This window comes from Hemicordylus capensis, chromosome 6 (assembly GCF_027244095.1).
Source record: "Hemicordylus capensis ecotype Gifberg chromosome 6, rHemCap1.1.pri, whole genome shotgun sequence".
Taxonomy (NCBI): Eukaryota; Metazoa; Chordata; class Lepidosauria; order Squamata; family Cordylidae; genus Hemicordylus; species Hemicordylus capensis.
In genome coordinates this window covers 139801527-139814926 of record NC_069662.1, presented here as the reverse complement: position 1 = coordinate 139814926, position 13400 = coordinate 139801527, and the positions used below count along the sequence as shown (strand labels likewise).

Here is a 13400-nt window from a genome sequence, read left to right as displayed (position 1 = left end):
CTTCCTCCCCCACCCCCTTACTAGAAGCAATCAACACGCGGGCAACCCTGGAGTGGACGCGGGGACTGTCGTAGGGGACCCTCCACCTCCCGAGTCAGCACGGTGAACTGTGAAAAGTGGATACATTTCGGCTTATCTATGCTTTGTTATGGGTCTGACGTGAGCCCACGTCCCGATCTCTCTCCCCCCCACCTTCCAACCTCCTCCTTCTCCTCCCCTCCTCTTCCCCTCCCCCCCTCAATATTACAGGCAGAATTTGAGAGAAAAGTGTTACAGTATTACGGGGCTGGACCTCAGGATAACCACACAGCCCCAAAGAAACCCCTAGTAGCTACAACTTAGCTATTGGCTGAGAGAGAGAGGGAGAGGGAGGGAGAGAGAGAGAGAGAAAGATAAGCGAAGAGGAAGAGGAAAGAAGAGGCCAACCTAGCGAACGTGAGTACTCTCGTTCTCCGAGTTGTCCAGAGACAAATACAAATAACAACAAAGAAAAGCCCGCTTTAAAAACGAAACCCCAAACTTTAAAGCCTCGGGAAGGCAAATCTCAAACGAGGAAGTCTCCTTTGGCACACAATGCAGGATAAACGCCCCTTTAACATGGTTACTTAAAATGGTTACTCTGTCCTATCCCTTACCCACCCACCCCCAATTCAGCTTTGCATCCCTAGAATTCCCAAGGTGGGAGAAAAACAGCCTCTCCTCTATTCCACTCAAGAGCCCGAAGAAGGTTTCCAAATTCTATTTATTTCTCAGACTGAAAGAGAGAGAGAGAGAGAGAAAATCCGCATCAGCAGGGCTTCCAAGTCCTTTCGCTCAGTAGCCAGCGCTGCAGACCGAGCTGCGGCTTGGCTCTCAGCTCGGGATTGTTTAATAGAAAGATTTATATACTAACAGTATTATTTACTTTGGGAGGGGAGATGGCAGTCTAAGGGTATGCTAATTAGCCGGAGATTTTTTTGGGGGGTGGAGGGGGTGGAAAGGGGGTGGAATATCAATTTTTATTGCATCACCTGTCAGGAGTGTCCAATCAGCGTTGGCTTTAGGGGAATTAATTGATGAAGGTGTCTCCGGACGAGCTCACTTCACTCTGTCATTTGATTTGGAGCGAAAGCAGCGGCGGGAAGAGCGACTGCATGGCTCTTCTGGTCTTCCAGCAGCCCCCTCGCGCCCACATTCCTTTATCCTAGCCGAGCAGGGGGGAAAGCCGCCAGCCAAAGGGCACAGGTAGCCAGCCCGAATCAGTGCCGTCGAGAAACACTGGGGGCAAGCCAGCTGATCTTTCTGCCCCCAAGGCAGTTTTCCGGGGCGTGTTTCCCCCCCCCCTCCATCTAAGGCTCTCTCTTTCCTTCTCTCTCTCTCTCTCTCTGCTGATTTTTTTTCTCCTCCAAAGTTTGATCAGGGAATAACAGGCTTTGTTCTTTTCCATTCAGCAGGATGCCTTGAGAGCAAACCCAGCACCTGGGTGAGGATTTTTATTGCATTTTCTGGGTGGATTCCCCCCCCTTCCCCCACCGCCTTCCGCTCGCTGTACAACTGGGGCGTGTGGTGTGGGGGGGACCCGCCGGTCTCCCGTTTTATGCTCCCTCTGCCCCAATGCTGGAAATCATTTAAGGCGCGCCATGGGAGACTTGAAGTCGGGCTTCGAGGAGGTGGACGGCGTGCGCCTGGGCTACCTGGTGATCCAGGGCAAGCAGATGTTCGCCCTGTCGCAGGTCTTCACGGATCTGCTGAAGAACATCCCGCGCACGACGGTGCACAAGCGCATGGACCACTTGAAAGTCAAGAAGCACCACTGCGACCTGGAGGAGCTGCGGAAGCTCAAAGCCATCAACTCCATCGCCTTCCACGCCGCCAAATGCACCCTCATCTCCCGCGAGGACGTGGAGGCGCTTTACACCTCCTGCAAGACCGAGAGGGTGCTGAGGACAAAACGTAGGGCAGGGGGGCCCGGGCCGGTCCAAGCCTCACCCGGGCCGGACCCCTATACGGCCTTCTGGAAGGACGGCGGCAAACTTTGGCTGGGTTTGAATGGAGCGGCGGCGCCCCTGGCCGGCAGCAGGAGGAGGGCTTGGCGCACGGCGGCGGCGGCGGCGGCGGAGTCGGGCTCGTTCCTACCGGCCTCGGATCTACCTCACTTTTGGAGCAAATCCCCCGCTCACAGTGGCCCGGGACTGGCCCGATCGTCTCGCAAAGGGTCGCCAAACTATGAAACTGCCTCGCTCGGGGCTCGCTACATCTCCCTGGCCTCGGAGCCGGCTTCTTTCCGCAGCCTGCTCTGCTCCAAGCACCCCCATTACTACTACCGCTCCACGGCCGCCATTGCCAGCCAACCCAAGCTCGCTGCTGCAGCCGCTGCCGCTGCTGCCGCCGCCGCCGCCGCTGCTGCTGCCGCCGCCGCCGGAGGTAGCCCCCTGGCTCTGGGGTGCCGATCTAAGAGGAAAAAGGCCGCCGAGGGCCGCTTTCCGCCGGGCTACGGGCGGCGGCTGGTTATCTTGCCCCGCGCTTGCAAGCCCAAAGCCGGCGCTTCAGAGAGACTGCCCGCCTTGAATGGCTTCCTGGCGGCGGCCCCGCAGCCGCACCAGCCTTTCCCCGAGAGCTACAGCAGCGACTCGGAATCCAGCTCCTACTCGGACCACGGCGTCAACGACTCCGACTTCTGCTCCAGTTTAACCAGCACCAGCAATTCGGCCTCTTCGGAAGAGGAGGAGGAGGAGGAGGAGGAGGAAGGCAGCTGCGCCTCGGATTCCAGCGAGCTGAGCTCCGAGGAGGAGGAGGAGGAAGATGAGGAGGACGAGGAGGAGGAGGAGGAAGAAGAAGAAGAGGAGGAGGAGAGCAGCTCCGAGTCCGATTCCAGCTCCGGCTCCAGCCAAGTGTCGGTGCAAAGCATCCGCTTCAGGCGCACCAGCTTCTGCAAGCCGCCCAGCCTAGCTCCGGCCAGCCTCCCGTCCCAGCCCCATCTGGTCGGCCTCGGGGATCTGCCCGGTCCGGCGCGGGCCATCAAAGCCGAAGCCTGCGAGGAGGAGGACTGGAGCAGCCAGGCCGCCTGGGTTCCTAAGTCAGAGCCTGGCCTGGGCTGTCACCACCCCGGGGGCGTCGGCATGTGCTTTGGGGAGCTCAGCCAGGCCCGAGGGGGCGGCGACGGGCCCCCCTTGGCTGGCCAGCAGTGTCACTCTCCTCCGCCTGAAGTGAAGGCTCCCCATCTGACAGCCCTCACTTGTTTGCCCAGGGGGGAGTCTTCGCCCAGCCCAAAGACAAACCAAGCTTTGCCGCAGCAGAGATCCCTCCGAGAGGCCAGGAGAGGCCAGGCAGCCAGCCCCCTTCCTCCTCCTCCTTCTCCTCCTCCGGTCCTTGCAGAGAGCCCCCCTGCTGCTCTTGGGGGATCCCCAGAAGCAGCCCCCACCGCCTCCCAGCCCCATCGCCCTTTGCCCCCTTACGCAGACTGTCCCTCCCTCCAAAACCAGCCGAAGGTGGTTGTTGATGCTGCTGAATGCCCCCAGCCCCCGCCACTGCCCCTTGTGCCCATTGCCCAGATCAAAGTCGAGGACAGCAGTGCCAACTCCGAGTATGGAGCCCTCCCCGTGCAGAGCCAGATCCCGCTCCCGCTCCCGCTCAAATGTGAAGGCAGCCAGGAGGAGCCCAAGCTGGAGGCGGACAGCGGTCCCTCGCCGCCGGTCACCCCCATCCAGCAGCCTCAGGACCTCCAGCTGCCAGCCAAGGAAGACCCCGCCTGCACTGACGAGCCCCCCAGCCCTCCCTCCAGCCCCTCGTCGGCCCCCCCGAGCCAGGCCCTCGCCGCATGCACTTTAGGCGCTGCTGCTGCTGCTGCTGCCGCCAAACCCGAGGATGGGGAGTACAAATTTGGAGCCAGGGTGAGGAAGAACTACCGGACTTTAGTGCTGGGCAAGCGAGCCCTGCTGCCGAGCCCAGCTCCGCTCAAACCAAATCTGAAATCCGTGCGGAACCCCCGGCCGCCCCCGGGGAAGCTGCTGGAGGCCCACGAAGGAACACTGGATGACTTGACAGTTCTCAGCCGGCGCAAAAGGGTCGCCAGCAACGTTGCCTCTGCCGTCAAAAGGCCCTTTAACTTCATGGGCAATTTCCCCTGCCCACCCTCCTTAGTGGTTGGCCTTGACGGGGATTTGTTGCCAGCCTACACCTTAAACACCGCCAAGGATGCCCAACCGCCTCCCAAAGCCCATCCAGTCTGGAAATGGCAGCTGGGCGGGTCAGCGATACCTCTTCCACCCAGCCACAAATTCAGGAAATTTCATTCATGAAAGAGATTGAATGGGAACCGTACTACATGGTTGTTGTTGATTCTTTTTCTTTCTTTTTTCCTCTTTTGGGTCCCACCTTCCTATTTTCCTTACCTTTGAAAATCTACGCTGGATGGCTTCCCCCATCACATCCAATGTGTGGTGTGTTTTTTTGGTTTTTTTTTGTTTTTTTGCGTGGAATCCTGGTTGATCCTATTTTTGAGGAAGACGATAAAGCGGATTACTATTTTCTTGGCCATGAAAACAGATCTGGGGGTACGGGGTGGGGGGAGAAGAGGTCTAACATTCCACAGACTACTTCAGGCGAAAGACTCAAGTTTGTTTTTAAAAAGAACAAGGAAAAAAAACCTCAGTGAAATCTGCTAAAGCTGGAACACTTTACTGTCTCAAAATGCTAATAATGCACCCGGTACCTCAATTAAACTGCTACAAATAAATGTTAAAAACAAACAAAACAAAACAAAACAGAAAGGTTTGAATACTAGCAATTTGAATGAGCCATTAATATGTAATGCACTAGATTTCGAATCTGGAAGTCTAACTGTTAAATTCCGTTCAAGTTTCTTCAGTGAGGAGGTTGCACAGTGAGGAATCACTATAATTCAGGGGGACAGGAGCTAACTTTGTTGTAGAGGCTTTCTTATAGATTCTGAACCACCCAACCCTTTCCAGAAAAAAAGCAGTTGTTCTCCAGCATTTTGGCAGAGGGTCTGTGTGTGAGTGATTGGCTATGTGTGTGTATGTGTGTGTGTCTCTAGATCAACACTGGGAAAGTTGCTTCCTCTGCTGCGAATCGATAAATATAGAATTAGATTTGCCATGCTGGTGAGGGTAAAAATAAAAGTGTTTTGAAAATCAAACCATCTGGGACAAGCCACTCTTGGCAAAAGTTGGAAGCCTTTTGTTATTTTACCTTGAACACTTCAGGTTGGCCACTCAGTATCATATCTCCATCCAGTCACTCTTACAGGCTTCTCCTATGCAAGGAGGCCCCTCTGAGTTCAGTAGGGTTTACTCCCAAGTAGCTGCATAGGACTGAAGTCTTAAACTCTTTAGGATTGCAGTTAAATGGATTGTAGATGGCAGCCATGCTTCTGTTGGAAGGGTGAGGGCAGGGTGTCCTCCAAATGTGGTTCTCCCAGATTTGCAAAGCCAGAAGAATGTTAGCTTCTCACGTCCTCAGTAGAAGGAATAATTAGAACATGTAGTAAAATCCAACATAATAAATGCAACAGAGGCCCCAGTGAAAGGATATTCCCAAAGGAGAATCCCATACTCTTCATGGTGGCTGTTTTGGCACCAAAACTCAGGCATTTAAACCCCAGGACATATCACTGTTTTCTCTATATCTTTGGAAACTTGACTTTTTCCTAACCATTCTATCTTTGTAGCAGGAGCATTTTTACTGCACGTGACAATCAGAGGCAATTGTCTATATTTGCACTTAATCTCGACATAGTTGAAGCAGGGCAGACTTCTAGAGTTGAGCCTTTGGAAAGACATGCTGGTGTAATATGTTGTGATGATGGAAGCAGTAAATCAAAATGATGGAAATTTGCACTGTTGGAAAAAGCATGCTTTAGCTTTATTTTCAATTAAAACACTGTTTTAAAAAAATAATGATTGCATACACTTATTACAGGGCTATCCATTGTTTCATACTCTTTTGCAAGTGAACAAAACAGTGGCAGGTTTTGCTTGGAAGTCCTTATGGTTCCAGAGGTTGATGGCTGTTTCTTATAAAACTGGGATAAACACAAACAAACAAACAAACCTGAGGCAGAGGTCAATGCTGTCCTCTGGGGGGGGGGCGTGGAGAAGGGGGAAAGGCAGGAAGCTCAGAGAAGTTAAACAGATTCACTAGAAAGTTTAAGGATTGAGAAAGCAAGTCACAATTGAGTTGCTGAATCAGCACTTTGAAATTGCTTGGTTTCTCCTAGGTTACTCTTTTCCAGGAAGGTTTTATTTGATATCAGATCCTCTGTCTAAATTTAAATGCTGCAGGATTTCACCACTCAGGAGAATTTCTCTTAAATCACAAAAGAAAACAGAACAACAATGAAATGTTTACCCTGGGCCTCAGAGTCAACATTTCTTATGGAAATTCGCCGCAGATTTTGTTTTGGTTGTTTAAAATATTTTAATTCCTGCTTCTGGTAACACCTCCCCCTCCCCCTCCCTCTCTCTCTTCTTTGTCTCTAAATATTCCGAGCAGGCATTAGCCAACATCATCTCTGGATTTGTTTGTTTGTTTGTTTGTTTAAAGAAGAAGAAAACACACACGCACGCATCCACGGCGTCTTCCCTCTTTTGGGTAGGAATTAACTTCGAGCATGTATTTAAGTTCTGCAGCAGTCAAATATATGAAGGGGGGAAATAAGCAATCCCACTAGATGTGTACCTCTCTCTCCCCTCCAGCCCCTCGCCTTCACCCCTACACAGACTTGTAGTTGTCAGTGGCAGCGGGTGCATGATACCTACTTATCCTGCCTCCTGCTTAAGTGTGATGGCCTGCAAGGGAGTCGGGGAAAGTGGTGCCAGGATGAAATGGTCCCGGAAGGAATGCGTCGTGCGTCTGTGTGTGCGAGGAGCGCCACAAATCATGGCCTCGGGTCACCCAAGCAGGAGAGCCTTTGCCAGCCTCCGGCACCCCCCTCTGGCGGCTTTAGCGAGCCGTGGGGCGGTGCACGAGGCCTCGCCTTGGTGAAAGAGTGGCGCTGCCAGGGGAGGCCAGGTTTCACAGCCACGTCCTCCGCCCTGCCCCATCGCCAAGCAAAGCGTGCTGCTGAGGATGCCCATTTCCTAGCGCTGGCTTGCTTCGTCCAAGGGGCCCGCACGGCACGCTCCTCACAACCCAGGAAGGCTATTTATTCCTTGGGCCCCTCAGTTTCGAATGGCACAGGGGGGGCGTACTTGGGAAGGCCGGTCTTTCTGTGCAGCTACAAGCTCCACGCGGCGTTTAACACATTAAAAAAGAAAAAGAAAGAAAAAACAACAACCAACACACACACACACACACACACACACACACACACACCCCACCTAGCCGCACCGAAACAAACCCAACCAAACATGGCGCCTTACTCGAGCCTCGGCTCTTTAAAAGACTCGCCGGTTCCTTTCAGCTTCCAGTGGGAGCTGAACAGCTCTGAGCTTGGCAGGGCGCAGCTTTTGGGCCCCGTTTCCCCCTAAAGGACCGCGCGGTGGGAAACCTCTCCTCCCACCACCGGCAAGAAAACAAACCCCAAACACTCCTACAATAGGCCCGTCGTGCCCACACTCCCCTCTGACTCGAGAGCAAGCCCCATGAAAGAAGAATTGCCTTGGGCTGAGCAGAGTAAGCTAGCCAGGTTGAAAAGGGATCTGCAGGAATGTCTCTGATGCCCCCCAGCCCTTCCAGCCGGCTCCAGAGATGCTTCCTTCCCCGGCTTGTTTGCAAAACTGTAGCCCCGTTCCGCTTGCTCCAGAGCAATCCCATTGACTTCCTCTGGCATCCTCTGGAGTGCACGGCTTGCGGACTTCAGCCCCGATTATTGCGTTTTCCCCTTTAGGAATAGTGGCTGACCTCCAGACTATTACTCAGGAGTTCTTTAGAGTAACTCTGTAGAGTAGGACTACATTTCAGTAGGACTTCCTTAGTACATTTAGCCAGAAGGTCAGCTGTTGTCATTTTGACCTCTCTCTCAAATTATACCTCTTAGTACTCAGCAGAGGACATATCTACTTGTTATATTTTACTGGTTGGGAAAATAAATCTCATTTCTCTTTTGATAATGCCCCACTGCTTCTCGAGGTCTTGGGACTAAAACAAACAAACAAAAACTGCCCTTCCTAAAAAAAACCCCCCCAAAATAAATACTCAGGACAATTATTCTTGTTTAAAGTGTCTATCTGAGATTTCCCTAGATCCCAAGTTACTGAAAAATGTGTGGAGAAGAACTGTTATTCCCCACGTCCTGAAGACAATGGAAATGTTTGACTATATATCTAGCATTCAAAAGGGAACATGTGTAAATGCCTTTCCGCAAAACCAGGTCTATTGCCTTAAATGATGTAACACGCAGTTTACAACCCTATACTCTGAAAAGCGATTGTTTCTATCAGTCTGCTCTTGACTATAGTGGCAAAATAAAAACAAAAGAACACACACACACAAATGCACTGGTGGTTGTTTATTCTGACAACCTATGCACCAATTCAGAAATATAAGCAATTCAGAAATAAGAAAAGCTGTGATGGTGGTTGCGTGAAGACTACTGAGCAATCATTTTCTTGGTGATTGTTTAAAAAGTGGACTCTAATAGTATATATGTGCATGTGTGTGTGCACTTGTGTATACATACATACATACATAATACTGTATGTGTATATACACACACATATATACACATACAGAGAGAGTGCATATAATATATGTGTGTGTACACACACAGTATGTGTGTATACATGTGTGTGTGATTGTGGTATAGATTGGACAAGATGTAAGTTACCTCAGAAAGAAGAAGCATGTGATGATGCTTGGGTTTCACTTTACACTGTGGGTGTGCTAGACAGAGTTGTGTTCAAAATTAACCTTTTGGAAAAGCAGATACTCACTCTACAGGAAGTTGCTATGCTTGCTGTGGTTTTTTACGGTTAAGATGCCTGAATAGAGAAAGAAAGAAAGAAAGAAAGAAAGAAAGAAAGAAAGAAAGAAAGAAAGAAAGAAAGAAAGCAAGAAAGAAAGATTCAGTTGCAGATCTAGCCATTGGGGTGGCAGAAACTTTCCTAGAAGCTTGTAGAACCATTTCCCCTTCCAATGTAGGATAAAGGGGGCAGGAATCTACCTTGCTAAATCACCCTTGCAAACATCAGGCATTGGCAAAATCTCCTCCTAGGGATTCCAACAAGCCTGTTTAAAGAAAATACGACTGAGAGAGATCTGGGGGTGATCATGGGCTTTCTTAGTCTTGGCTAAAGCAGGGGATTATTATTTTGTTCCCTTTTTGCTAAATGGAGGACACCTTCTATGTGTGTGCATGTGTGTATCTATATATCTACGCGTTGTATATTTGTGTGTGTGTGTGTGTGTCTATTCCAATATAATTATTTGCGTTGCCCTGGCTTCCCCTCCCCTCTGTCTTCTCCCTCTCCTTTTCAATCTGAGGCGGCCTCACAAGCCCCAGCGTTAAAAGGCCTGAGATGTTTTGCATGAAGCTCTCACAATAGGGGTTGAGAGAATTGACAGTTTCAAAAACAAGGCGCTCTGTCCTTTCCAGATGCCGAGACCACCTCCCTCCTCCTCCTCATCTCCCCCCTTTCCTTTCCTGCACCTTCTCTCACTGCTGGTGGCTTTAGGATGCATTGCAAATATATGGCAACAGCTGTGTTTGTAAACAGGGGTAGTGGGGTGGGAGTTCGGTGGGAGCTAGCAACGCTTCATTTATTTATTTTTCCATTTTTGCAAACGTGTGTGCGTGCGGGGGGGAGGGAGAGAGAGAGGGTGTGTGTGTGTAAGAGAGCGAGAGCGAGAGAGAGCATCAGCCCAGAGGACTCAATGTTCAGGTTTTTCTTGCCGTCTCCTAGCAAGAAAGAAACAGGAAGTGGGTCTCCTGCTCTCTGGGAGCCGTGGAGGGTGCAATCGCAGAGCAAGCATCACAGAGGAGTGAAGGGAAGAGAAGGGGAGTCCCCCTCTTTGCTCGCAGCAGTAGCCTAAAGCCTCCCCCCCCGTCGCCATTTTGCGTGCTTGAAAACAAGCTGGTTGTAGTTTTCCGCCCCGATCGGCCTCTCGCCTTGTGTCTCCTGCCTTCTTCTTCCTCTTTTCTTTCTCTCTCGCTCTGAATGCCTTACCAACTCATTAGCCGAAGTGGAAGAGCCGCTCTGAGGAACTGGCCCAGAGATCCACTTAACTGTGGCCTTTCTGCGGCTGGAGAGGAGGCAAATTAAGGCCCTGCTCGAAGAACTGGGGGCCTCTGCCCACTCGGGCTTGGATTCTCCGGCATCCACTCCCCTGCCCTTTCCTCCCTCCCTGGCTCCCTCCCTCGCCCTCCGAAACTAGGCTTCACTCACACATCTTTCTTTTCCGGGTCACACACTAACCAAAGGGCCTCTGAAATGTGGTGTTCCCTTTCCTCCCCCACTCTGGTCACCTTTCTTGACTCAGATTTAGACTGGCAAAACCTTCCAACTATACAGCAGACTAGTTCCTGGTAGGTTTTATACCTTTAAGCTTAAAGGCAGAAAGTGCTCCAGTATAAAAAACCTGAACAACCATAGGGCAAGATTCCTATTGGTGTTAATGCAGCAAGAAGAGAGAAGCTATGACTGGAAAGTAAATTCCATAGCCATCAGTGAGATTTTTAAAATAAACCTGAATTTGGGCCCTGGGGCCTGTTTTTAGTGCCAGGACCTGTCCTTTGCAGGATGCATTTCCCCTTCGAGCTAAGCGGATCCACATCTAGCAGTTACTGATCTAGCATTTGGATCAGGCCTTGAAGGTCAAAGGGCAGGCTCTCAGGCAAACCTTAGCCCCAGCAGCAAAGATAAGAGAAATTAAAAATCTTTGCAAATAATATGTTGGGGATCCGAGTGCCAGAGTATTAAACAAAGCAAAAATAAATAAATAAAAATAGAACCCCACCAAAAAACACACACAAAAAATGTGGGGGTGATCTTTTCTCCTCCCACCGTTCTACAGTGTAAAAGTGTTCCCAAGAAAACAGATTTATTTGTGTATGTGGGAGAAAGGGGCGGGGTAGAAGGGAGAGAGAAGCCAACCCGCATGGCCAGTTGTGGCTACAGCTTCAACCGAAAAGTGCATCCAGGTTGTTTACTCTGGTGTTTGAAAATGCACTGGGCGGTTGTAAAGTGTGTGAAATTACGCACTGGTCTCTTAAAGAGTGCCTAATTTCTAGTAAATAGCCGGGCCTTTGTCAATGGCTTTATTATGTTGTTTCTTGTTAATTGTTGAGAAAATCCCTATTGTGGCGTGTGAATAGCTTTATGAGCTAACCTGGTCAGTGGTGCAATCAGAGGGCAGTAAATGGCCGCCTCGTTGAAAGAGCCAAGGCTGAGATCGGCCATGGCCGATCCCAGAGCAAGAAAGGGGACATTTTCACTCCTTCCAAAGTGCCATTTATTTCTGAAAGCCCGGAGAGCAAAACTTAGAAGATGATTAGGCGCAAGGCCCCACATCTTCCCGAGAGGAAGGGACCATTTATATTTTATTTGAAGAGGGTGAATTTCCTATTCCACAGCTCCATACGAATGCCCATTGATTCAGCTTCCCAGAAGAAAGATAAAACTCTTTTTAGATTGAGACGTTTTGGGGTAATACTTGAAGCCGAAAAACATTGATTAGGAAGGAAATTCCGCGTCTTTCCTGGGGGATATATCTCCCATTTACTCTGGAGTAGGAGATTCACTTCCATATCCACGTGTTTAGGACTGAGGTATAAATAAGATAGAGAAGCCAATTCTGATGGACAAGAATTTTAAATGAGAATTGGAGTCTGGCGTTTCCAAATGCTAAAGTTCATCTTTTGCTCTTTTTACTCTTATACTGTCTCTCGGGATTCAAAACGTTCCGTAGTCTACAGATACAAGCATTTAACGGAATCATAATCACAATTCCTGGCAGTCTTTTCCAAGGCTCTAGAAAATGCAGATGTCCTGCATTTGAAAGCAAAGAAACACGAGGGAGGTTGCAGAGAGGAAAACAAGCGAATTTTAAAAGGGGGAAGGCGGAGGGGGGCAGATCTACCGGTGTCTTTGATTTATTTTCTTTTTTACAGCGAACAAACGCCCACCATTAAGAGGAGGGTAGGCCGGGGGCAAAACACCTTCAGGAGAGAGCAAAATAGCCCCCCCCTTAAAGTCTGAAAACAAATTGCAAAACGATGGGACAAACTTGACTTTCTTGATCAAGAATCCAGTTCTTCCCTAAATTTTGAACTAACGTCTTTAATGTCTTCATTTTTTGTTAAGCGGGAAGGGACTTCATTTTCCGAGAAAAAATTCCCAAAGAGCAGGGGTCTGAGTCTTTTTCTCTCCCTCTCCCCGCTGCAGGGGAACTTCTGCTCTCCCGCAAGAGCGACGTTCCCAGCGAGATCCCAGCGAGGGTGGCTCGGCGAGGTTGCTAAAGCGAGAGCTTTTAGCTCTCTCGGGCGTTCAAAGGAAAATGGAAACCCTGCCGGCTGCCAGCAGCAGCTGAGCTACCTACTACACACGCCATTCCAGCAGCTCTCCCAGCGCACGTGTGTGTCTGTATATTATAAAAGGCACGATGATGCGACGAAATGTACCTTCCTTCCACCCTCCACTTCTTTGGGGGCCTGCCTGCTCTCCTGGATCAAGCCTCGCGGGCTCGCTTTCTTTCGGGTGTCTGCAGCCGAGGAAGCCGCGATCACCGCTTTCGAGCTTGCTTCGCGGCTGCTCGTCGATTCTCCTGGTCTGAGCCGGCGTTTGGCCTCCCAGTCCGCAGGCTTTAGCTCAAAACTGAAGGGAATAAGTGAACGTTGTGGGCCCCGAACTTGATTTACTCGGCAGTCAGTCCCAGCAGCGTCTCTAGGGCTACTCGCTAGGCGCTAAACTCAGTGGGACTTGCTTGCAAGGAAACTGGTTCGCGACCTGGGGCGCAGGTTTCCCAACCACCTTCGCTCCCTAGGAAACCGTGGGCTAAACCACAGCTCAGACAAAATCGCCTCCTGCACTTCATCCCCCCCCCCTTGATTAAGATGCCCCAAGGAGATCTGTAGGGCAGCGCTGCGCCTCTAAACAGGATGCTTCCATCAGGTCGTATTTGATTTCTGATCCCCGTACCCCTCCTCCCACCACCACCGCAATGATCGCCACAAACTTCACTGGGAAGCACATCCCAGAAATTCTGAAAGATAAACCACCCCATTTAAACTGTCGCTCGGGTCAGTTCACATCCCCCTCCCTTTGCATTTCAAACAGCCATTGGCTTGTTTCTTCTTCCTCTTCTTCTTTCTTTTTGTGCCCAAGCAAACGTGTGTAGGTGGAGGGAAAAGACCCCTGTTTCTAATTCTATCCATCCCAAAGAAGGCTCTCATTCAGGCCTCAGGATGGAGGGGTGAGTTTGAGGTTTCTTTCTAGAGGTTTTCCTGCATCACAATGATGTTA

At 50.4% G+C, this 13400-nt stretch overlaps 1 protein-coding gene across 1 annotated transcript; it reads left to right on the top strand.

Annotated features, from left to right (window-relative positions):
* The first annotated feature begins 655 nt into the window (after window positions 1-655).
* SKIDA1 (SKI/DACH domain containing 1) lies at window positions 656-5897 on the top strand. The gene has a single exon (XM_053265868.1). It carries the CDS (start codon window positions 1620-1622, stop codon window positions 4275-4277), a length of 2658 nt encoding a protein of 885 aa, XP_053121843.1. The 5' UTR covers window positions 656-1619; the 3' UTR covers window positions 4278-5897.
* The last annotated feature ends 7503 nt before the right edge of the window (window positions 5898-13400 follow it).

What these genes read in the sequence shown, in the direction of transcription:
- SKIDA1 (XM_053265868.1), top strand. Translation starts at nt 1,620, where the DNA reads ATGGGAGACTTGAAGTCGGGCTTCGAGGAGGTGGACGGCGTGCGCCTG.